This window comes from Callospermophilus lateralis, chromosome 7 (assembly GCF_048772815.1).
Source record: "Callospermophilus lateralis isolate mCalLat2 chromosome 7, mCalLat2.hap1, whole genome shotgun sequence".
In the NCBI taxonomy this organism is placed as follows: domain Eukaryota; kingdom Metazoa; phylum Chordata; class Mammalia; order Rodentia; family Sciuridae; genus Callospermophilus; species Callospermophilus lateralis.
Genome location: NC_135311.1, coordinates 92649851 through 92676420, shown reverse-complemented (window position 1 = coordinate 92676420; position 26570 = coordinate 92649851). Strand labels below are relative to the sequence as shown.

The 26570-nt window shown below is 41.3% G+C and overlaps 1 protein-coding gene across 1 annotated transcript in view; it reads left to right on the top strand.

Moving 5' to 3' along the window:
• Positions 1–24293: 24293 nt before the first annotated feature.
• The window catches only part of Cachd1 (cache domain containing 1), a 203978-nt gene continuing 201701 nt past the window's right edge, over positions 24294–26570 (top strand). The window contains exon 1 of the mRNA XM_076862327.2: positions 24294–24539. Within this exon, the coding sequence (XP_076718442.2) occupies positions 24294–24539 (246 nt within the window). The remainder of the gene's footprint in view (positions 24540–26570) is intronic.

Genomic DNA, 26570 nt, shown 5'->3' with positions numbered 1-26570 from the left:
TTGTGTTAGGAATATTCCAGGAATGATGTCAATCAGAAAATGACAACATCAATGTATCTCATTATTGGTGACTGAGGCGGATCACTCAGCTAAACATGTGTCTGCCAACTTTCCTTAGGGTAAAAATCACTATTTTTCCTTTGTAATTAATAAGTATTTTATGGAAAAATTCATTGAGACCAGGGGATATTTCTTTCCTTGTCAACTTTTCACTTACTACTAGAGCAACCCATGCTATTTCTTGCCTGAATCAACTTTCGCTATGATGATTCTCAAAGATTGATTTTCTAAATTCATCACTCCTTCTACTCTGATTAGTTGTCTTTATTTTAAGAAAGTTTTCCTATTTATTTATTTATTTATTTATTTATTTATTTATCTATCTATATCTCTATCTATCAGTACTGGAGATGGAACCCAGGGGTGCGGTACCACTGAGGTACATCACTAGTCCTTTTTATTTTGTTTTGAGACAAGGTCTCACAATGTTGCCCCAGCTGGCCTTAAACTTGTAATCCTCCTGTCTCAGCCTCCCCAGTAGTTGGGATTACAGGTATGAGACCCAATGCTTGGTTCACACAGTCATTTATTTATGTCAATATGGGCACATGTATTCTCATTTTATTTGATGAGTTCTAATCTGTTACTATCATTTTGAATTTTGGTGCTCACATTGATCAGATTTGACCTAAAGCTGTTCCTGTGTCTGGTTCCTGTGTCCTTTGACATGTCACCTAGATTCTTTGAGTAAGTCTTTACTCTCTGGATCCCCAATGGAAAACAAAACACATTACATAAATTTTAAGGAGGATAAAATTTATTTTTACTGTATTTTTAAAATTAACTAATCTGTTTTGAGGTGCTGGGGATGGAACCCAGGGCCTCAAGCATGCTAGGCATACACTCTGACTGAAAGCAGAAAAGGAAAGAAGGAGAAGAGGAAGGAGAAATGGGTATGCAGACAGCATAAATGTATGCCTCATGCTAGCATAATTAAAGGCAAATAGCAGGTATATCAACCCATGTAAAGGTCTGTCAGGCTGGGGACAGGGCTTAGAGGAAGAGCGCTTGCCATATGTGTGGGGTACTGGGTTTGTTTCTCAGAATCACATAAAAATAAAATAAAGGTATTGTGTCCAACTACAACTAGAAAATAAATATTTTTTTAAAAAGTCTGTCCCCTACAAACCTCTACAAAAATTGCTGAGAACATAGTCTGGTTCATCATATATGCCAGAAAAGTAAATTCTATTCCAAATTATTTTTATTATTTTTCTAAAATTTCCTTTCTCTACAAAAATTAAAATTGGCCACCTCAATTCAGTTCTCCCATTGACTTGATCAGAGCATTCAGATCATCTCAAGACGAGAACAAATTTGAAGAGACTTGAATTAATAATAAATGCAAGAACATTTGTCAGGGCATTTTGCATTCTTTTTTGTTATTAGAAGTTGATTTTTCTATTGGAAAGATTTTGGTGTGAATTAGTTTTTGTTTGTAGATTTCTAAAAGGCTTGGCATGTGTCAAAGATTTCTCAGAGCTACTGTGTTAACGACACCTGTGATGTTGTCTCTCCAGGCCAAGGTACTCTCAGTTAATGCAGAAAACTATTTTTATTTATTTATGAAATATATATATATATATAATAACTGTACACAATAACTTTATTTTTTTTTATTTTTATGTGGTGCTGAGGATCGAACCCAGGGCCTTGCACATGCAAGGCAAGTGCTCTACCGTAGAGTCATAACCCCAGCCCCTATTTTTATTTATTTATTTATTTATTTATTTTGTGGTGCTGGGGATTGAACCTAAGGCCTTGTGCATGCGAGACAAACACTCTGCCAACTGAGCTATATTCCCAGCCCCAGAAAACTATTTTTAATGCAACATTTGATGACAATTGTGCATGTCCATTAAAATGAAATTAGTCTGGGAGGAAGTTTGTGAAGGCAGGAGGCTGAGTACTAGGGAGACTATGCCTCTGAGGACCTTTGCTCCCTCTTGGCTGAAATGTGACCAGAATATTTCTTTAGTGGATACCAGAGAATAATGGAAGTTTCTCAGAAGACATTGTGTTCTGGAGTGGGACGAGGAAGAGAAAGTAGATCAACTAAAACACTGGCCCCCAAAGCACTCTAAAACTCTGTAAATAAAAGAGTAATGAAAAAGAATGAGCAACTAGAATCATGTCGATGGCTAAAGGACTGCTCTTTATGAAATACTAAGCAGCTCTCATTCCTACAGTACATCCTAGACACGTCTCTAAGGCCCAGGGAGCATGTCTTCAGACTCAGCTGCTTTTTGCACCTGGTCATAACCATGACTTGGCCAGCTGTACTTCCTTCCCAAATCAGGTATTCCGCCCTGCCCTGCCTCTCCAAGTCCCCCTCAGCATTCCAAGAGGATTTCCAGTGCTACTTCTCTGATCCATCCAGGCCAGAATGATCTCTGCCCTTTAGAAATCCCATTGGCAGACTTAGGAGGGGATCATTGAGAGCCACCTGAGAGTCTGTCCACCACAGATGCATCTCACAGACACAGTGACAGTAGGATTCCATTTATGTGATGTTCAACAGTAGTTTGAATGAATTCATGGTAATAAAAGACATAATTCCTGTTACTAAGGAGGAACAGCAACTAGGAAGGGACATAATGAAGACTTCTGAGGTATTGGAAATATTTTAGATATGGATGGGTATATTTTGACTTGGTGGTAGCTACATGAGTGCTGGTGTTTGTAAAAATTCATTAATTGCACACTTAAGATCTGGGCACTTTATGTATATTATAATTACTATAAAATTAATTTAAAATTTTCTAACATGCCATATGGACAGTTTAGCAGAGTCTGTAAGAATATGGCTTTGGAATAATACAATCTTTGGTTCAAATAATTGTATCATTTTACTATCTAAGAAAAATGTCCATTACTTCATATTTGTGAGTCTTGAAAGCTCAAGGGCTAATTGTAAGTATAAAATGAGTTAGTTTTACAAAATTCTTGGTATATTGTTTGGCAAAGAGTACAATATTCTAGAAATGGTACCTATTATTAGCAGTGCTACTATTACGATATTAATCAGTTATTAAGTTACTATCATTGGTTAATAGAAGTATTAGCATTATTGAGGATTATCAATTTATAATTAATTGTATCAATAAAACATTTGTATTCATATAAGAACAGAAAAAGCATTTGGGAAAGAGAATGATATCTTAGATATGTATCTTAGATATGTATGACTGACAAAAGCAAATTTCCTCCATGAAATGTAAATAATGCACATCATCAATTGATCAGACCATTAATTTGAGTTTAATAACTCAAAATCCCTCTGAACAAACCATGTATGATGTGGCACATGCCTGTAATCCTAGCTACGCAGGAGGCAGGAAGATTGCAAGTTTGAAGATAGCCTGGGTAATTTAGTGAGAATGAATGAAGTTGTTTTGTTGTTGTTGTTTTTGCCATTGTTTTGAAAGTTATAAAGTTTGTAAAAGGCCTGGGGGTGTAGGTCAGTGGTAGAGTGCTTGATTAATATATGTGAGAACCTGGCCAAAAAAAAAAAAAAAGAAAGAAAGAAAAATCCTTTCCAAAATGCACTCCTAGCAGATAATACTTATCAAGAGGAGATCGTAATAGAGATGAACCTCTTTATCAATGCTAGATTATAATCTAAATAAAAGGCAAAGGTAGTATGCAATTGAATGCTTGATAAGCCTTCTCTGATGATGTATATTCTGTAAGCTGTGTGATTAACTGTCCTCATGAAAGGAGAAAGTATAAAGGAACTATAATTTAAAGGAATTTTCATTAAAACTAAGCCTTCAAGCAGATAGTAACACCAGGATCATTGGTAACCAGAGCCTTGGATATAGGGCAAGGAGCTGGTGTGGTTTAGAAAACCTGGAACTAAGTATGGATTTCCATGGAAAAAGAGCAAATAAGTGCAGAACCTGGAAACCAAAGCGCAAAGCAAGACTATAAGTCTATAGCAGCTTAATACAGGAATAAGCCCAGTAAATCAAAGCCAATTTAATGTTAGAGCCACAACAAGTATCGAAGCCAGGGCCAGGGCATATAAAAGAAGCAAAGTCAAGACTGTCATTAGGCCCCAAACTGGGAAGACGAAGGAATCAGGAAAACACATCTGGGAGAGCCAACAAAAGTGGACATGCTTAATTTGCAATACCTGCTGACCATCTAAATAGAAAGAGCAAGGACATTCAGATATTCTAAACTGATGAGGCTGGAACAGGAGAAAGACTGCCAAGGTACGGAAAGGCATAGCACTGAGTCAGACTCCCTGGGAAAATAGACCCATGACTGAGCCCTAAGACCCTCAACATATCAAGATCAGAAAGAAAAGGAAAAGCAGAGGACACTGAATAGAAGAGGAGAAGTCACTAAATTAGGAAAACATCAGCAGCTGATGGCAGAAGGAAGGAAGGAAGGAAGGAAGGAAGGAAGGAAGGAAGGAAGGAAGGAAAAAAGAAGAAAAGAAAGGAGAAGAAAGAGGAAAAAGTGAAGAAAATGCTGTTGTCTGAGAAACAAGAAAGTTGTCTGAGTGCTATCAAGACATCGATTAAAGGCTAAACATTTGCCACTGGAGTGTGCAAGGTAGAGATCACTGACCACCTTGGCAAGGGCATGATCAATAGAGCACTTCTCCAAAGTCTTAATTAGAGTGACCTATAGAGAGATCTGGAGTGGCTGGAATTAGAAGAGAAAAAAACATCAAGAGTTCTATGAACTGTGAAATGTCACATGTAGAATAATTTTATCACAACTGATCATTATGGTAAAAATTACTTAACCTTAGTGATTAAGGCTGGTTGCTGTAGATAAATGAATATTCAGTAGATAAAAATTTTCAGCTTAGGCAGGTGGTGGTAAACACCTGCAATTCCAGTGACTTGAGGCTGAGACAGGAGGATGGCAAGTTTCAGGCCAGGCTCTCAGCAACTTAGTGAGGCCCTATCTCAAATCAAAAAAAAAAAGAGGTGGGGTGGGGTGGGGATGTGGCTCAGTGGTTAAATACAGCTGGGCTCAACCCCCAGTACCAAAAGGAAAAAAAAATGTCAGGGGGGTGTGGTAGCACTGATCTGTGGAGGCTGAGGCAGGAGGATCACTTAAGCCCAGGAGTTCCAGCATAGTCTGGGCTACACAGTGAGAACCTGTTTCTAAAACAATAAAAAACAAAATACATATTTAATTTTAAAAGCTGGTAGGTTGGTGAGAGGCACAGTGTGACATACACAAATCTTACCAACACATTAAGAATGCAAAAACGGGCTGGGGGTGTAACTTAGTGGTAGAGCACTTGCCCAGCACATGTGAGGCATGGGTTCAATCCTCAGTTCAATCACATAAAAATAAATAAATAAAGTTAAGTTAAAAAAATAAAGAATGCAAAAAGAATTTCATTTATTCTCTCTGTTCCAAATTTCTTTGCTTTATTAGGAAGTGGCTGGGAGTAGTTGACAAGTGCAGTAAATGCAAGAAAAACAGGTCTTTAAAGTGGAATTGATATGTATGTAGATGTAGAATTTGTACATTTGTAGGTCCAAGTATAAAGCAAAAATTAATTATCTTCAAATTTTCTTTAACATTTGGTTCATTAGAAGCCATTGAATCTTCTTGCAGATATTAAATTTGATAATCCATCTAACAATTGGTAGGACCAAGGCAATGACAGACTTTTTATGAACCCACATCATTTACTAAAATATTGTTGAGACCCAGGTATGTTGGTTGTCACCTATCGTCTCAACTACTTGAGAGGCTGAGGCAGCAGGGTGACTTGAGACTACAAGTTTGAGACCAGCCAGGCAACATAGCAAGACCACGGTGTCAAAAAAAAAAAATTGTTACATGCCTACTGTAAGGTCCTCTGAGCTAATAATCTCTACTAGTAAATGTAGTCAAGTTAAATATTTCATTGCACAAAACTCAGAATATATGAGAGACTTTGACCTTGTATTTTTTTTTTTCTGATGAACTTTAAGTTCCTCAGGGAGACAAAAGGAAAAAATACACTTAAATACATCAAGTAACAACACTTCTCAGTTAAGTAAATCTGTTTAGCTTAAATTTACTCTTTAGGATAAATACCTGTTAGGAATATCCTCCTTTCCCCCATCTTCCAAGGTAAGCCTTGCTTGGAAGATAATTTACCTGTCTGCTGGTGTTAGAAGGGCACCTGGTCCCCATCCAGCTATCTGGGTCTTTGCCAACCTTGGATGCTGGTGGCTGTTCTGTTCTTGCCTCTGGCATCTGACTGGTACCCACTATGGCAGCATTCAGCTAAAGAAACATCTGGTCTATTCAGCAATGGCTTCAGCCGATAGTGTCCTCATGTATTCCTGTCTCTGGAGCTGGTGGCATCTTGCTGCAGGCTCTCAGATAGCCCCATTATACATGCCCTCTGAGAACATTCCCCCTCAGTCTCTAGGCATTAGGAATTGTACAGAGGCAGAACCAGGGCACCTCTGCTTCCTCCTGGTAGGCATATCCCACAACATGTTGGGGAGCTAGTGGACATACTCTTGCCCAGCTGTCTTCCACAGCTTTTTCTAAGTACATAGGAAACCTAGGAATACTCTCCTTACCAACATGATGGAATCAGGGAGCTGTGGCATCTCCCATCTTGCCATGCCTTTCTGCCATATCTGTCTTACAGCTCAGTGGTGGGTTCTTCCCAAAGAAACAAGGACAAGCCCCCAGATTTATGTCTCCTTAGACTCACCTGCTTGTTTTCCAGAAACTCTCCAGCCTTGCACACTGGGGTTTCAGGCCATAGCAGGCAGCCAGACACATAGGTTTCACCTCCTTACTTGGCTATACTCCCCTCCTCCAAGCCCCTACTTCTCAGTGCCAGGAGAACTCTTCTTAAGGGCTTTGCCACAATCTCCTCATCTCCAAGCTGATTTATATGACCCTTTTTCTGAAGTCAGAATGGCAAAAGAAAACTGATAAAACAAGAAAGGAAATCCCCTGGGAGGTGTTTTTTGGGGGGTTTTGTTTGTTTGTTTGTTTGTTGTTTGTTTTAGGAAACGTAATTTTAATTTTCTCCAAAGAACTGAATACATGAGAGATTTCTTGTTCTCGTGGACCTTGCAAGCTAATCAGAGAGAAGAGCTGGTATGCAAAAGATGGAATAATGAACAAACTGCCTGCAAGTTGCAGGTACTGGGGCTGCTCAGGGGTCAGGTCTGGGCTGGGTGGAGGGCAGCAGAAGAAGTCTCCCTGAACCCCACCGCTATGGAGCAGCAGGCTTCCATCAGGTGGCAATTCAGAAGGTTGACCAGGGCCTCCTTGGAGAACTCTGGGCAGCTTTAAATTAACTTGATTCTTTTTTTCTTACTGAGTGGTCCTGCCTTGAGCTGAAGGAATTTGGAGGCAGAGAGTCATTTTGTAAACTGATAGATGCAAACTGACTTGGCCCAGTGGAAAATATCCGTTATTACTCACATCGTACTTTCAGCTTAAATGTTAACAAACATGGGACACATTCTATTTAATACTTTTCCAGAAAGGAACTTGAGCTTCCAAGGTCCACTTAGACTTTTTCCTATGAAGGAATGTCCTTGTAGAGAGCTATGTGCCTATGGCTTGTATTTCAATCATTTTTCCTTAGGAATTTGTTAGTGTGGTGATTGCAGTTACAGATATAACCGAGGCAATTAGATTTCCTAACTTTGATAAAAAATTAATTCTTCTGTTTGTATTTATTCTTTATTCACTGAGTTGGGCTAATATGTTATAATGGCTACAAGGAAAAGAAAAATGAAGATAATATGTATGCCTATATTTACACACATAGCACACATATGTATATATGTCTGTATTTATATGCAAATACACGCATGCATAGTGTCTCTCTAAAACGTGGGTATGTGGTTAACTGTATGTAGGGATGAAAAACATACATTTCTTTGGGTAAATGTAAAAGTCCTGAGTTTCACAATGAGGATCAAGCTACACACCCCATTTGATGCAAGTATAATGTTTTGTGTCTTAGAACTTTTGCTTCCTTTAGCCTGAAATGTTCTTCCAATCTCCCTCACTTCTCAAACTCCAACTATTCTTCAAGAACCAGTTCAAGATCTACCCCTTCATTATGCTGCTAATGTGCTGAATTTCACAACAGTATTTCTTGTAAGTGTGCTTTCATTATTTTATATACCTGTCTCCCCTCCTAGACAATGAGCTCTTTTGAGTACAAGAACAGGTTCTCATTCATGTGTGCTTTGCTCCAGACCCTAGCCCTTGGGCACATACTAAGCACTCAATAAACATTTTATGTATGAGAGAATGTGGTCCTTGAATAATAATTAAGACTTTGATGTGAAGGGAGGTAAAGGGCTCCCCTATCCCAGGGTGGGAAGACACCTTGAGGAAGGCTGGAAACTTTCTCTAAGGCAGAAGTTAAAGGACATCAGCCTGCTATGGGGAGGCATTTGGAAGATGGAGGCTACCTACTTGGGTAGCAAAGAGTGAGGTCATATAATAGCTTTTGTGACTAGACCTTTGGAAATCAACATGGTAAAATGATTACTTTTTGAAAGAAAAAGATCCAGAAGATGTTCAAGCTTTTTGAAAGTTGGATATAAAGGCAGTAGCTTGGAGTTGAATACTGTTCACTTACCACCTGACCTTGGCAGGTTATATAACTTCTGGGGTCCTCAGTTTCTTCATTTGTAAGCAGAGAGGAGGAAGGAGAGTAGTAACTGCCCAACAGGGTGAAGAGGAAATGAGAAATTTTATTTAAAGTACTGTGTATGTTAATTTGAATCAGAGCCTGGTCAGGGAAACTTCAACTGCTTCCAAGTATTCAGCATAGAGGAAATTTAATGCAGGGAATTAGTTAAATGGAGTCTGGAGGAACTGAAAGCCAAAAAAGTATAGTGAGAAAACTCAGAGATCCACTGCAGCAGGAAGCAACCCCCATCCGGAAAGGGAGAGGATAGTGCTATGGAGCCTGAGAGCTGAGGTCACCCAACGAAAGAAAACCACGTCTAGCAAGAACTGGAACTGTGGAAGAGACGCACCTGTTGCCAGGAAGATGCCAACTACAGCAAGAGGAGAGTGAGAAATACTTTGGCTCCTTCGCCCTCCGTTCTTCCTCTCCTGATAGAAAGCAAAGCAATGGTGCTGGGTATGGTGGTGCATGTCTATAATCCCAGCAGCTTTGGAGGCTGTGGCAGGAAGAACATGAGTTCAAAGCCAGCCTCAGCAACTTGGCAAAGCCCTCAGCAACTTAGTGAGACTCCATCTCCAAATAAAAAATAAATAAAGGGCTGGAGATTTGACTCAGTGGTAAAGTACCCTGGGTTCAATCCCTAGTACCAAAAAAAAAAAAAAAAAAAAAACCAGCAAAGCAGTGTATAGGAATTCAGATAAATGGAACTCAAACCAGACACACAATTTATTAGCACAATCAGTTGGGATTGGTTTTGGACATGAGATACAGAAAAATCAAAATGAGAAGTCTCAATAAGCTAGACATTTGTGTTTCTATAATGTAAAAGCTCAGGCAGGGGATTTAGGGCTGTTATGGCATTTGATCTTGTCAGAGACACAAGTGTCATCCATCTTGATACTCCTTCATGTGCCCTTGAGCTCAAGGACCCAAAGGGTGCAACTGGGTTTCAGGAGGTAGGATGGTGGCATGGACAAAGAAAAGGAGAAGAACACCTAGATATTGCCTGGTCAAGCAGAGAATTCTGAAATGTGTATTATGACTCAGAAGGGGATCATTACATCAATATAATGGTTAACTTTTAAAAAATGAAAGAGACAACATCAGAGTGTACCACACAGAAGATATATTTCTGCTTAAAACTTTTGTTTCAGAAATTTAAATGTGAGTGTGTATATGATAAATACATAATACACTCTGTATCTCTTATGACAATAATGCCATAAAAAAATCAAAGCCACCAATGGAACAGAATAGAAGACAAAGAGACCCATATAAATACAGTTATCTCGTAGTAGACAAAGGCACCATAAACGTACACTGGAGAAAAGATAGTCTCTTCAACAAGTGGTGCTGACAAAACTGGAAATCCATATGTAGCAGAATGAAATTGAACCCCAGTCTCTCAGCCTGCACAAAACTCAACTCAAAGTGGATCAAAGACCTAGGCATTAGACCAGAGACCCTGCACCTATTAGAAGAAAAAGTAGGCCCAAATTTCCATCACATCAGCTTGGGAACTGAATTCCTCTACAAGACACCTAAAGCACAAGAAGTAAAATCAAGAATTAATAAATGGGATGGTATCAAGTTAAAAAGCTTCTTCACAGCAAAGGAAACAATCAAGAATGTGAACAGAGCGGACTGGAGTTGTGGCTTAGTGGTAGAGCATTTGCCTAGCACGTGTGAGGCACTGGGTTCGACTCTCAGTACTGCATATAAATAAATGAATAAAATAAAGGCCCATCAACATCTAAAGAAATAAAAAATAAATAATAATAATAAAAAAATGTAAACAGAGCTGAGCATGGTGATGCCTGCTTGTGATCCCAATGGTCTGGGAGGCTAAGAGAATTGTGACTTCAAAGCCAGCCTCAGCAATTTAGCAAGGTCCTAAGCAACTCAGTGAGACCCATTCTCAAAATAAAATACAAAAAAAGGGCTGGGTATGTAGGTCAGTGGTAAATGCCCTAGTTCAATCCACAGTACCAAAAAAAAAAAAAAAGAATGTGAACAGAGAGCCTACAGATTGGAGAAAAAACTTCGCTACCTAAGATAGAGCATTAATCTCCAGGATATATAAAGACCTCAAAAAACTTAATACCAAAAGACCAAAAAACCCAATTAATAAATGGGCTAAAGAACTGAACAGACACTTCACAGAAGAATAAATACAAATGATCAAAAAAATGTTCAATATCTCTAGCAATTAGAGAAATGCAAATTAAAATTACACTGAGATTCCATCTCACTCATGTCAGAACAGCAATTATCAAGAATACAGGTATCAATAATGTTGGAAAGGATGTGGGGAAAAAGGTACACTCATACATTGCTATTGGGTCTGCAAATTGGTGAAACCACTCTGGAAAGCAATATGGAGATTCCTCAGTAAAGTTAGAATGGAACCACCATTTGACCCAGCTAGCCACTCCTCTGTATATATCCAAAGGACATAAAATCAGCATACTACAGTGACGCAACCACATCAATGTTTACAGCAGTTCAATTCCTAATAGCTAAGCTATGGAATCAAACTAGGTGCCCTTCAACAGATAGATGGATAAAGAAAATGTGGTACATATACACAATGGAATATTCCTCAGCCATAAAGAATGAAATTATGGCATTTGCTGGTAAATGGATGGAACTAGAGAATATTATGCTAAGTGAAATAAGTCAATCCCTAAAACCAAAGGTAGAATGTTCTATCTAATATGTGTATGCTAACACTCCACAAGGGAATGGGAAAAGAAGAATAGAAGTTCACTGGATCAGACCAAGGGGAATAAAGGAAAGGGAGGGAGATGGAAATAGGAAAGACAGTAGAATGAATTGGACGTAACTTTCCTATGTTCATGTATGAATACACAACCAGTGGAACTCCACATCATGTACAACCACAAGAATGGGAAGTTATACTCCATGTATGTGTAATATGTCAAAAAGCACTCTACTGTCAGGTATATCTAAAAATAACAAATAAAAAATTAAATTAAAAATAAGTAAATATTCTTTAAAAATTCAAAGCCACTGCTATAAAGAATGTTTCTAGAAACTGCTTCGCTTCTGTTTCATCCCATTGGGTGTACAAAGGGCTGGGAAATGTGCTGTGTTATAGGAAACTATTTTACGAAAAAAGCTGGGGGAGACTGGGAGTATCTGGGTATGTAGTTCAGCAGTCAAGCACTTGTTCAGTGTGTGCAAGGCCCTAGGTTTATTCCTCGGGACCTAAGAGAGAGGGCCTTCATACCCCCCAATACCTAGGAATCCACCACAGACACAGTCATTACTGTCTGTAGTTACTGTCACTATTGACAGTTCTTGCTGACTAAAAACCAACCCCCGCTCAGGGAGTTTAACACAGTGATGACAAGTTGGTGCCTAAACCCACAAGGTCTGTGGGTGAATCTTACTTTGTCTTTTCATTTTCTCCTCTACAAAATGAGGATAATAATAGTGTCTCCTTCATCACCTTTTTGTCAGCACCAAATGAGGACGGGAATCCCTGTGTTTAGCAGACACTGCTCATGGCTCCTAGGAGGAGGTCCGTGGTGCCAGCTGTGGACCTCAGCCCCAGCGCCCTGAGGCAGCATGTGAGGGAGGGCATCAGGGCAGAGGTGCACTGCTCCCAGCCAATGTCTATACTGATCCAGAAGTAGTTGTCAGATTTATAGTAAGCCATCTCTGCTTTATAGAAGTAGACAGGATTAGGACAGTAGAAAACAGCAAATTACAAGGAACTTCTCAGGAAGAAAATAAAGGGGCACTGAAAGGGTTGAAACAGAGTTGGGGTAATAACCCCTGACAGGCCTGACATATGGGGAGGCCTACATTTATTCATTCACCATTGGATGAATGAATGAATGAATGAATGACTGACCAAAATAAGGAAGGCTATGAACAGAATTCCTTTTGTGTGTGGTGGTGACGGTAGTGGAGCAGGTGGGTATTCAGGATTGAACCCAGAGATACTCTCCCACCAACCTTCAATCTCAGCCCTTTTTATTTTTTATTTTGTGACAAAATCTCACTAACTTGCAGAGGCTGATTTGGCAATCCTCCTGCCTCAGCTTCCAGAATAGCTGGGATTACGGGCGCTAAATAGATTTTTGATTGTGACAGAAACTTAACTTTTCTCCTGTTGCTGATGTAGTGTGGAAAGACAATGTTATATAAATAAGAAATCACATTTATCTTGATTGTGTATTCCAAAAGAAAATTGTTATTGAACTCTTCATTAAAATTGCAGAACTTTTTCTCTTACCGTCTACATATTATGATTAGTCTTTTAACACTAATTAAACACCCGCCATGTGCTAAGTGATAAGCAGAACATGTGAATAATATGGTTTTTGCTCTCATGGTGATGGGGAGAGAAACTCAGCAGAAAACTCAATAGGGTGAAGATGAATTTGACATTTTAATATTAATCTTTACTGGCTAGAACTTTGGGAGAAAGTTGAAAAGCCTCCTTATATGGAAATTTTTAAAAAGGAATAAATTTTTGCCTATCAAAGAAGAAAACATATGGTTTATATAGCTTTCTTCTGCATCTTCAAGGAATATCATGTGTCTAAAGAAGAGGTCATGTTAGGTACGACATGTGTCCCACATGGCCAATTATCTGCCTGAACCCTGTAAGTATGCACTATGGTATTTCTGTAAACATTTAATAATCCCCATGATGTAGTCATTCATTCATTTATTCACTAATGTATTTATCCATACATTCTTTAATTCTATAAATGTTGATTAAGCTCCCACTATGTATCATTTGCTGTTGAGAGATGAAATATTAAAAAAGCTTCAGAGAAGTTGCTTTTCCCCTAAGGGAAGTGACTATCCTCTAAGAAAGCATGCAAGGGCTAACATGTGCCTTGCAGAGTGAAAAGGTGATTCCTGGTGCAGGCTAAGGGAGCATCAAGAAGTGGCTTCTACCTTTGCTTGGTTTTCCTAGGGTGGGGGGATGTCCAGCTGTTATGATTTGGATTTGAGGTGACCTGCAAAATCTCTTGCTATTGCAGAAATATTCAGATAAAATTATAGGGTTGTGAGAGCTGTAACCTAATCAGTCCATCCTAGTTTGAATTGACTGACTTGGATAGTAACTTTAGGCAGGTAGGGCATGATTGGAGAAGGTCAGTCACTGGAGATATGCCCTGGAAGGGTGCATCTTACTGTGGCCCCTTCCTCCTCTCACTCTGTGCTTTTGACCCCACTGTAAACTGATCCATTTTCTCCACTAGGCCTTTCCACCATAACTTAGTTTTGGAGTCACCCATCCATGGACTGACACCTGTGAAACTATGAGCCTCAAATAAACTTTCCCTCCTCTAGGTTGTTCTTGCTGGTTGTTCTGGTCACAGCAACCATAAAGCTAATTAAAATAGAAATCAGTACTAAGAGTGGGGGTCATTGCTGTGACTTACCTAACTACAAGGTTCAGAAGCCCTTGGAAATGGTTTGTGAAAGGAATTTTTGAAAAGTTTGGAAAGGCAGGCTGGAAATTTTTTAGAATGTTGTAGGTAAAACCTCGTGGGTAATTCTGGTGGGAGTTCAGAAGAACAGAATGCCAATAGGAATGGAGGCTCTGCTCATAATATTTCAGAGGGAGTGGAGGACTATTGGAAATTGGACTAGAGGCCACTCATAGTGATGAACTTGTTTATTTTTTCCCTATGTCTGGAGATTTTGTGTGAGGCTGAAAAGTGATGGACTAATTAATCTGGTGAAGGAAATTTCAAGGCAGCATAGTATTCAGTTAGTGAATGGATATTGCCGAGAACTTTTGGCCAGGCTTACTATAAGAATCAGGAGCAGAAAACAGAGCTAATGGATATTAAAACTTACAGTTTTGCCAGAAAAATATTTGCAAAACTGGAGCCTAGAAAGTTGTGCTTGTTGAAGTGATTATGTTCCCTACAGAGATGCTAAGTACTTTACACAGGAGAAAATAGGAAAGATGCTTTGAGAAAACCTCAGGAGTTTGCAAGAACACACCCATTGTAGGCTTAAAGGTCTAGAAGAGAAAATTCCCTTAAGAAGAGATCATGTGGTGCCCTGCTCACACAGAGGTCCTAGAAAGTTTTTCATCTTGCTGAGATCCACAGGCACTCAGAGGCTGCTGCAACTATGATATCAGGGGGCCCAGATAATGCACAACTGGTAGCAAACCTGCATCATCCAGGTGATGCAGGTTCTTCAGGAATACAGGATGCTGAGTTAGAGTGTCATGAAGGTTTCCACCAAGATTTCAAAGGAAGGGCTGGGAGGTCAGGAAAAATGTAGCCAGGTCAGAGTCCTTATAGCCTATGGCCCCATCCCTACTTTCTATGCCCCTACTACTTCCTTTTGGAATTGGTATATTTGCCCTGTGCTTCTGTATATTGAATATATGTAACTTGCATTTGAATCTTACAGGGGCTCACAGCCAAGAGTTTGCCTTGAGTCTCAGAGAAGACTTTCAACTTGGAATTTTGGACAATGCTAAAACTGTTGAGACTATGGAACTCTTGGAGTTGGACTAAATACATCATGCATTATGAGGTGGACATGAACTTTTGGGGGCCAGGAATGGGATGTTCTGGTTTGAATATGAGGTCCCCCCAAAAGTTCCTATTAGTGCAGAAATATTCAGAGGTAAAATGATTGAATTATGAAAGCTGTAACTTAAGCAGTCTGTCTTAATTTGAATGGCCTGACTGGGTAGTAACTGTGACGTGTGGCTAGAGGAGGTGGGTCATTGGGCATATGTGCTGGAAGAATCAGGAGTCCTGTGGTTCCTTCCCCCTCTGCCTCTCTCTGCTTCCTGGCCCCACTATGAGATGAGCAGTTCTCCACTGGGCCCTTGCTCCATGATGTGCTGTATCATCATGGGCCCAGAACAATGGAATTGTTCATCTACGGACTGATATCTCTGAAATCATGAGCCTCAAATAAACTTTTTCTTCTTTAAGTTGTTCTTGTTGGGTGTTTTGGTGATGGTGATGAAAAAGCTAACTTAAGCACCAGCTAAATCTCCAAAAATAAGAGATCCTTAGGTAGGTAGGAAAAAGAGATTCCAAGCAGATGAAACAACTGGACAGACAGGGAAGTGTAGAAGCAAGGCATTATAGTCAGAGATTTGAGTAGCTTGTTTCAACTGATGTACAGAATATAGGTGCATGAGGGCAAGAGGTTGGTTGGGGAAACAGGGAGAGATGTTAGATCCAGCTTGTGCAAGTCCTTGTGTTATTAAAAATTTTCATTTCATCCTGAAGATAATGTGGGTTCACTGATAAATACATAATGGAGAATAAAATGATTTAATCAGGTTCAAAAAAGAGATCTAACAAATGACTTTAATTTCAACCTTCACACCCTCAGGTTGAACTTTGAATCCGCTCTCATATGAGAATGGCCAGGGAGGAAGCAGATCTGCCCAGTCCGTGCTATGAGTTGAGGGGAAGGATGACTAGTGCCAGAGGGTGAAAAATCCAAATGGGTGTGAGGGAAATACTGAAGGAGTGGGTCCAACATGGCTTATCAAACCCAGGAATGCTGAAGGTGAGAATCTGGAGTCAAAAGTGGACTTAAGTGGACCAGGGAAAACAGGAGTGATGAACGGCAAGTGAAATGCAAGTTCCCCTGGACTTGTTTGGAAGCTTCCCAAGGGTGTTAATACAGTGCTGGCGAGGGCTTACTCGGGTACTAAGGTTTCTTGAGCCCTGAGGACGTAGTGAAGTCACAGTACATACTGCAGCAGGTATTCTAGAATTCTTCAATACTTGGAACAAATGAGCACTGATCTGAAAGTGTGCACCATAGTGTCTGCCTTTTGTAAATTTCCTCACTGGGCATTACCTGGTTTTGCAGCTGCTGTTTCAGTATCTGTCTTTACCATGAAGCTGTAAACTGCTAATGGTATGCCTTGCTCCCTAGTTTGTAGCAAAGTCCCTGGTGTGAGTCAGTGATAAAAATTTTAAAATCTGAATTTGGTTTAAAATCTGAATCTGGTTTGCCCCATTTACCATAAAGTTACTCATATAATAACTCTAGTTCAAGTTGGCCAGATGACATTGATAAAATATAACGTTTATAGCATCAATGTTTCTGATCCTTCAGGCTATTTTGTGGTTAAGTTCCTCTAGGTTGGCTTTCAGATGTGTGCTCATAAGCTCACTTTTCTGAATATTCATTTCCTTCATGAAGTGGATTTGATCATAATACCAACCTATTGCCATACAGCATCATAATTTAGAGAGATGACCTAGATTTAAATAATGACACCATTACATGTTACTTCTGAAACTTTGGGCAAAATTTAGTCTTGTCTTAGCTTCGGTTTTCTAATTGGTACAAAACAGGTTAGTTGGAAGGATAAAATAAAACAAAGCATTTAACATGCTTGGGATAGTGCTAGAATTTAGAGCTCAATACATGTTAGCTATTGTTACTATGACTCACAGAGTTGTAGGGATTAAATGTGATCGCGCCATTTAAAACACAATATCATGCGTAGAACCTAGTAACAACTCAAAAACTCAGCCATTAGTACTATTTCCATATATAGCTATAACTTCACTATTCAACTAGTGCCTGTGCAATTCGTTTGCTTTGTTCCTTTTCTCCTACTGCAGCCCCAATAAGGGGTTTAAATTTTTCATTGCTGTTTCACTTTGTGTATTTCTGAGTCTTGCCTCCCTACCCAGTGGAAAGAAATACTCAGAGAAAGTAGCACAGTGTCTTGCATACAGCAGATGATCACACCACAGTTGCTTTGCTTTGCTTTACTGATTTTTCTACTACACTGAAACTTCTTTTTTTTTTTTGAAAAATTTTAAACTTTGGTAAGATGAAAAGAACTATGCTGCTCATGAAAAGAAATTATCACTTGACTTCAACATAAAGAAATGAGTAACTGATAGTTAATTCTTTGTGTGTGTGTATGTGTGTGTGTGTGTGTGTGTGTGTGTTATGTTTGTTTTTTAGTACTGGAGATTGAACTCAGGGGTGCTTAACCACTGAGCCACATGTCCTGATCTTGTTATTTTTTATTTTGAGACAGAGTCTTACTAAATTGCTCAGGGCCTCGCTAACTTCTCAGAGCCTAGCTAAATTGCTGAGACTGGCTTTGAACTTGCCCACCTTCTGCCTCAGTCTCTGGAACAACTGGGATTACAGGTGTGCACTACCACACCTGGCCTTGTTGCTTGCTTTCTAAGGTTACCCACGTTATGTTTAAGTTATGACTATTATGTTTATTATAAAATCCTGAGGAATCTGGCTGAAGCTCTTGGTGTGTTTTTATTTTTTTGTTTTAAATAAAAACCTAAATGAGACATTTCCTTTAGAAATTTCAATGGCCTCTTCAGAAATATTTAGGTACATTTTAGTTGTTAAGTTTAGCCACTGAATCTGTGGATCAGGATCCCTGTCTTAAATCCATCATCCGCAAATTAAAATGTAATCTTTCTAAGTCACTCTCCCACTTAAAAACCCCTTATGCCACCCCATCGCTGACAGGAGAAAGCTCAAGTCCCCTGGTCAAAAATCAAGCCTTTGTCTTTACCAACAGCCTCATTTGCTGCCTTTTCTCACTGATGCTGTAGAAACCCCAAGTTTCTCATTTTCTTCTTTGCTTGTATTGATCTTTGTATATTTTTGGAATGCTTTTCTCTTCTCCAGGGTTTTTTTTTTTTTCTTTCCCCCTGACTCATACCTATTTACCCTTGTTGACACTCCTCAACTGTCATGTCCTCTAGGGATCCTTCTGTGACCTTCCTACTCAGTTATATTAAGTGCTTCCCAGAATAACAGGTACCCAACTGCCTCTCTCGATCTTCCCATATTATTTTATTAATACAGTAAGTATTTCTTGAGCATTTACTATGTGTCGGGCACTATTTTATACACTAAGGACATGTTGCCAAAGCACACAAAAATCATTGCCTTCATGGAGCTTAAAGTAAATAGAATAAGTAAGCAAATCTCTATTAATTTAAAATGAAACCACATAAGAACAATGAGAGGAGGGGTGGAGGCAGTTCCTGGATAACAGGGATTACAGTCCTAACTGGAGTAGCCAGGGAAGATTTCCCCCACATTTGAGCACAGACTAGGTGATGTGAGGAAACAATTTTCCATGTTTTTTTTTTTTGGGGGGGGGGGCTTTCTGCATGCCTAGTGAACAAGGTAATAACTGCTCTTTTGTTCTGAACTATATTTTCAAAAATGTTTGCTTAGTGAACAGTCTTGCCAGATAGAGATAGTGTCTCTCTTTGAAGCAAAGGGGAAATTTGCTTTCTGTCTAGTACATTAAAGATATCTCCTTCTAGGGCAGTGGGCACTTTTGTTTGCATTTCATTATAGAAGATTCAGGTTATCTAAGCTTGGGGTTCCACTCCTTCAGTGCTGCCTGATGTATGCAGGTATCACCTGGCTCTCTTCACATTGCCTGTGGGAGTCAGACCTTGGAGCCTAGGCATGGATGCTGATGCTCTGGATAGTGCTGTTGCTGTGAGCGCTAAGGTCCTTTGTCTTTAATGTGGGAATCTCATGTATTCTGTCAGCATCCAAGAGGCTGTAGTGAACTGAATTGTTGACTTGCAAATATGGTAAAAAGCCTCAAGTCCTTCATGGTTCTTGACAATGAAGTTCCGATATTTGGAGGAAGAATGTTCAAGACACAGGGAATAACAAGTAGTTAAAAAGCCCCTGAGACACTTGCTGTAGGTAATATCATCTCTTAAAATTCTCTTTTAATCCCAGTGGCTTGGGAGGCTGAGGCAAGAGGATCATGAATTCAAAGCCAGCCTCAGCAAAAGCGAGGCACTAAGCAACTCAGTGAGACCCTGTCTCTAAATAAAATACAAAATAGGGCTGGAGATGTGGTTTAGGTGTCAAGTGCCCCTGAGTTCAATTCCTGGTACCCTTGGGTCACCTCCCCCATCCCCCCCCAAATTCTCTTTTCTGGACACTGTGGTGCACACATGTAATCCCAGCTACTTGGAAGGTTTGAGGCAGGAGGATCTCAAGTTTGAGGCCAGTCTGGGCAATGTAGTGAGACCCTGTCTCAAAATGAAAAATAAAAAAGGGTTGGGGATGTAGCTTGTGTCAAGTGACCCTGAGTTCAATTCCAAGTACCAGGGAGGAAAAATTCTGTCTTCCTCAGTGACTGTTAAGTTTTTAAGGACAAGCAATTGTATTCATCTTTGTACCTCTAACATCCAGCAAAATTACTGGTACATAGCAAATGCTCAAAAAGTGCTTGTTGAAATATATAGGAAAAAATTGAGATGCTTTGGATATAAGGATGTTTTCTTATGCCAGGATCCATGTTGCCAATTATTTTGATTGCCTTTTCTTTCTTTCTTTTTTTTAAGAGAGAGAGAGAATTTTTTTTTTTTTTTTTAAAGAGAGTGTGTGTGAGAGAGAGGGAGAGGGAGAGAGAGAATTTTTAATATTTATTTATTTTTTTTAGTTTTCGGCAGACAAAACATCTTTGTTTGTACGTGGTGCTGAGGATCGAACCCGGGCCGCACGCATGCCAGGCGAGCGTGCTACCGCTTGAGCCACATCCCCAGCCCTTGATTGCCTTTTCTTTCTTTCTTTCTTTCTTTCTTTCTTTTTCTTTCTTTCTTTCTTTCTTTTCTTTTTCTTTTTTTTTTTTTTTCTGAGAGGTACACAATAAAATTGGCAAAAGAATTGAGTTTGGGGGCTGGAGTTGTGGCTCAGTGGTAGAGCACTTGCCTGGCATGTGTGAGGCCCTGGGTTCAATGCTCAGCACTGCATATAAATAAATAAATAAATGAAATAAAAGATCCAACTAAAAAAATATTAAACAAAAAAGAATTGAGTTTGAAGTCATAAGTTTCCATCCCAGCTCTACCATTTAGTAGCCTGTACGTATATGGTCAAGTTCCGTACTTTCCTGTGAATAGATTTAGAAAATTTTGTCTTCTCTGTTTTGATACTTAAATGCTAGGATATAAGAAATATACTAAGGGCTCAGGAATGAAACATTGCTTGCAATATAGTAATACCCAACCCATGGTAATGTCTCAGAAACTTATATCTACTACTGTTATTCTATCTTCACTGGTCCCCAAATAGAAAGGAAATGGGAAATATGATGATTTGCAACATCTTCAGGAGAAATATGAAAACTGGGAGGATCTATTATAGGATTCAATTTAGATTATTAGCCATTTCCATTTATTTAATAATAAATCATAATTGCTGCCATTCATATTCTCATAGAAGTTAACAACCCTGTGCTGAATTCTGCTGAGTTACTGGTTCTATTTTTCTGAGCTCCCTGAGTTCCTTATTAGTATAGTTTGCAGTCGCTTATTGTTTTGTATGGGAGGTTTGACAGCAATATGGGACTGAGGATTTATTGCTAACTTGGGCCTTTTTTTTTCACCTCAGAGTATACAAAGGAGAAACCTGGTGGCTTGGAGACTCCATTCCATATTTTTGGAAATCTAATTAAGAGTACCTCAATATAGTTTGACACAGATTTTTTCTTGGTGAATGTTTCAGTCAATCTTTATGAGAAGGTAGCCTGTCACTGAAGTAGCTATCCACCTCCTACATGTAGAAGAGCAGCCAGTTTAACGAGGACTCTTGGTTCATTCTTTGTTGCATTCAAGGAACAAAACTGTCAGTGCAGTTTTGTTTTTTTTGTTTTTTGTTTTTTGCACAGTATTAGTGATTCATAGCTTTTCCTAAATTTTTTCCAATTTTTGGTTCATCATTTCTTGAGTTTCTACTCCGAGTGTAAAACTATGCTAGAGACTGTTCCAGTGACCAAAGTAGACACAGTAACTGAGAGTTAATTGTGCTGCAGATGGTGATAAACCACACCTGGAGAAACATCAAGATGGGAAAATATTTGCAGATGGACAATGCAGGGCTTCAGGGCTAGAACTTCTGGAGAGGAGAGGAAGCAGATAGTGAATTGTTATCTAGCTCAGTCATGAGCAAGGGCTACAGGAGCACTCTGGGGAGGAAGTAAGGCCATTAGAGAAGTTTCATGTTGGCCTATGGTCTTCATGTTGTGACCCTTTTACCAGTTTTTTTTTTTTCCATTGTTCCATTGCTCAAATAGCTGCACAGTTAATAGTGTCCTCTTTATATAGAACAAGCAATTGATCCTTTGATACATCATGACATAATGGGGAAAGATTCTACTATTAGTTGAACATGTGGATTGGATTTGGAATGGGAATGTTCTGAAACAGAGTTAGTTTGGTCTTGGTGATAGTCTCTGTGATGGGTCACAGGTTCTGTGCACTCCATTCTCCCTTCCCTCTCATTGCCTTTCTTAGCTGATTTTTGTGCCATTGTAGGTCCTACATGTTATGCTAAGGGCTTTATGAACCTTTTCACAAAAACTCTGGGTGGTATAATTAATGCAGAAACTGAGATGTAACAATCAAAGGCATGGGTGTGGAATAGAGATTTCCAAAAGAACTTTAGAGTGCTTGCTTAGCATGTGCAAAGCCCTGAGTTCAATCCCTAGTAGTATCACAGTTGGAGGGCGGGGATAGTAAAGGTTCAAAAAGAACTATAGAGTGGGGGAAAAAAATGATAAAGGATTAGAATCTCAAAAAATACCAATACTCCAAAGAGGGGCAATGGAAGAGAAGCCATTGTGAAGGCCTTTCAGGAAAGTTTAGAAATTTGTGACAACTTTGGATCAGGTGGAGGTGAAGGGATTGGCCCTGCACTTAACAAGCTCACTCCAGTTCTACTAAGTAAAACAAGCGTTGCAGATACTAAATGATGGTCTGTAAGATTCTGATGTACCTGTTACATGGAGATATAGGGTTGAGAGTGTCACAAAATGAAAACACACTAATATAACTCACAATACTGACTGGGGAATTCAGAAGAGAGAAACATTAGAGGTAAGCTGGACCAGGAAAAGGTGGTTTTTACCATAACATGATCAAAAAATTAAGACAGAAGATTTCACTGTAAAGTGAAAAGAGCATTAAATCCAGGTTCTAGTCGTGGGACCATCTCTGGTAGGCAAGCTCTTCAATCTTTTTGGACATGACTTGGTTTTCTAGGAACTCACTAACTCTAAATTCAGAGTCCATGGAGGGGAGAATAGCTGCTTTGCACAAACACTCACATAGTGCCATATACTTGTATCAGGAGCTTTCAACAGGTGATTTCTCAGAGGGCCTGAACCAGGAGTCAGGAGCAAACAGGAAGGCTAACCCTGCCTGCCCATGCTTGGGAGAACAGGTGTGTGTACGATGAGATCCCGTTCAGTTTTGGTTTTGCTTTGGCTCTTGATGGAATCAGATGGTTCATTTTCCAAGAGAGACAGAAAGAACGGTAGAGTTTAAGAGCAAGAGCCTTGGAGTAAGACTTGTACTCATATTCTGGATCTGCCTTTTAAACCCTCTGTGACCTTCAGCAGTTTATTCCACCTTCTTAAGCCTTAATCTTTGTTACCTAAAATTTTGGGATAAAGATATGTACTTCTAGGGAGGTCGTGAGGATTAAAGGATAATGTATACAGACTCCAGAGCACAGTGCGGGGCACACAGTAGCTAGTTACAAAAAGAAGTCGGTTGCTTCCACGAGGGCGAGCTATTGTTACTAAGAACCTCGTAGAAAGGGAGTGAACGTTCAATGGTAGTTGCCGCCTTCCCAAATCTCTGCCAGGCAGAAAGCGAACGTCCTAGAACTTAAAGGGACTTTTGACGGGTGGAACCTAGAACGGGTGGGACTCCGAATCTCTCGTGTGGGCGGAGGTGGTGACAGCGGAGGCAAGGAGGTGTCTCTTTGTCCCGCCCCGAGAAGGTTCAGTGGTCCCCTTCCCTCGGGAAGTTGGTACTGGAGAAGAGACTGTCCTCGGGTCCCCAGCGTCTCAGGGGCAGGTCCTGAGGCGGGAGCCAGAAAAAGAGAGGAGGGGCGACAGGGGGACTTTCCCCGCCTCTCTCCCTCGTTCCATAAATCACCGCAGCCACCGCAGCGGCGGAGCCGGGAAGTGCACGGAGCCAGAGCGCAGCGTGGTGGCACCAGACACCTCCCTTTCCCCCACCTCTTTCTCTTTCTTTCAGTGTGCGTTTTTTAAGCCTCTCCTCTCTCTCCCTCCTCGTTCTGTGGCTGCCCCAAGCGCGCAGCCGGTCGCCGCTCCTCCTCCCGGTGCGACCGCCCGCCCTTACCGCCGCGGCTGCAGCCTCTCAGCGCCAGGACTCGGGAAGCGAAAGCGGCGCGGCTCGCGGCTGCTCCTGTCGCCCCACCGCCGCCCGCGCACCCAGCCTTGGGCGCCTTTCCGAAACGCCCACCGCGCCGCGGAGCCCTGCGGGTGCCCGGCGCCCTCAGTGCGCTCGGGCGGCCGCTTCCTCTCCCGCCCGCCGCCGCAGCCTAGCGATGGTGGCCGCCCGCGCTCCCGCGCTGTAGCCGGGCGCCCCCTAAGTTTGGGAGCCGCCGCCACCGCGGCGCAGAGACTAGAGTGCAGTAGAGGAAGAAAGTTTTGTGGGGTGCGCCAAGCGGGCCCAGGGCGCACCTCCCGCTGCTTCCTTCCCGCTTCCCCGCGCCTGGAGCCGGTCGGCGGGGAGTGGCCCGAGGCAGCATGGCCCGCGAGCCGGAGGAAGAGGAGACGGTGGGGACTGCAGCCCTGGCCCTCCGCTGTCCGGGCTCGCCTGGTTGGGCCGGGGCCGGGGCGACCCGGCCGCCGCTCTGGCTGCTCTGCCTGCTTTCGTGCTGGCTCCTGGGCGCTGTGGCCAACGCCGACTTCTCCATCCTGGACGAAGCTCAAGTACTGGCGAGTCAGATGCGGAGGCTAGCGGCCGAAGAATTGGGGGTCGTCACCATGCAGGTAAGTGACCCCCGCCCCTTCGTGCACCGGAACTTGCCAGGTATTCTGCCTTTCCTCTTTGCCCAGGGCCGACCCTCCTTTTGCATGCACAGAGCTCCCAGTCCTGCTGGACTCCTCTGTTCTTTGCACAGATCCCAAACTACAACCAGCTCCTCTTGCATGCACTCATCTAACCCTCTTTCTCCTCTGTAGAATCCCCTGCCCTCTCCATGGAACCCACTTTCCCCTGCACCGTTTCCCTCTTCTGAGCACCAGCTCATTTTTGTCGGCCTGAATTCTCCGGTTTCCTCGCACCTTTTCCCCTGATTTGTACACGTTTCCTCAGCAGGCGTGTTTTCACCCTGCCACCCCCGCCAACTCCCCTGTTTCTTTGTGTCCCCATCCCGGAGCACCAGGCCCCTCCTGGCTTGGGCGATTTTCGAGGCCCCCACCCCTTTTACAGCCTTGTAATGTCCTCCGGACCGAGGCGCACCCCTGGGCACCGGAAGGGAAGGTACCAGAGCCTATACCCGGTTGCTCTGGGCCACCCTCACTCACATAGGAGGGCTGCCCCGGAGCAGCCTCCGCGCCCCCTTTCCCCTCCCGGATGCTTTGGGGGAGGGGCTGGCCTGATAGATTCCCGGCTCTGGTCCTGGTGTGTGTGTGTATGGGGACTCTTTTTGTTGCTTTCCGCTTTTGCTGCTTTTTGATTTTTGTTTTATGTGTGCCTTTGGGGAAAAAGGGACAAGGGAGCAAAGTGAATAGGATTCCCATTTCTCCAGATTGTTTACCGTGGCAGTCCTTCCCAGAAGAGGGGCTTACAGAAAAAAATTGCCCGCGGCTAATAAGGAATCCTGATGATTATACTAAAATAACCCAGAGTAGTAAAAATTGCTCTACAGTAACCACCTGGAGATTCTATCTCGCCGTTATTTTAATCTTCTTGGCCGAGAAGGCCCACTCCATTAGGAAAGGTTGAGATGACATTCCGAGTCTGAAACCTTTGCTGTAACATTCTTACTACAATAACACGGTTCTCTTATACTGTACATTCTAACAATAATGGTGGTGAATGGGGTCTTCGAAAGAGGAAGTTTCCAGGAATATGTTCTTGGAATAGGTTTCTAATTTCCATCCTGCTGTGACTATTCCAGCTCCCAGGGGCTAGGTATTGGAATTACTTTGGGATTCAGGTTTCTGACATCTACACACACACACACACACACACACACACACACACCCTACCCCCATCCCAGGCTTCTCCCAAAAGGATGCAGTTTTCCTAAAACAAGTTCTACAGACCTACTGTAGCAATGATGACTGGATTTTTCTTTCTTTCTTTCTTTTTTTTTTTTAAGGGTGAGGGGAGGTTGGGGAGTGGATGGTTTGCTTGAAAGGTAATTTTACATTTATTTGCAGACAACTGGCCCTGAAGTGCAATAGAGTCGGATTTTCTTCATTTACATAATAATAGGTACACTTTTAAGAGACACCATTAAACTGTCCCTTTCTATGCATATCTTTCTGGGTCTGGCTCATTTATAATTTTTTTTTCCATGTGCATTTTCTAAGTTCTTAGGAGTGAAGTGACTTTTTTTGGGAAGAGAAGGAAAACTAGGGTTTTCTTTCCACTGGTGAGTGTTTCAATTCAGAACACAAACAGAATTGTGTTTTTGTACAGAGGCACCTCTTTTAACAAAAGAAATTTAATATACTGCTGTTTTCAACTTTTCTTTTAGAATAGGTGGCATTTGCCTCCTTCATCCCATCACTGGGGCTGTTCAAGGGATCTTAGGGGTTTCCCCCTTCCTTCTGTAGGTTAAGGAGTTGCTTTTGCTAAGATTCTGACAGCCGTTTCACTGTTTCTCACCCCGACCTTGACAAAAGGTGAAATCGGATCCCAACACATTGTCATTCAGGTAGGGATCCAAAGCAAATGTAGTTTTAAAAGGCTTTCCTGTTGAAAAGGAGACACTTTGGGGGAGGGGGGAACCCCTCTGAACCATGGGGGGTTTGTGCCCAAATGGCCCTTTATCTCCTCCCAACTGGCCT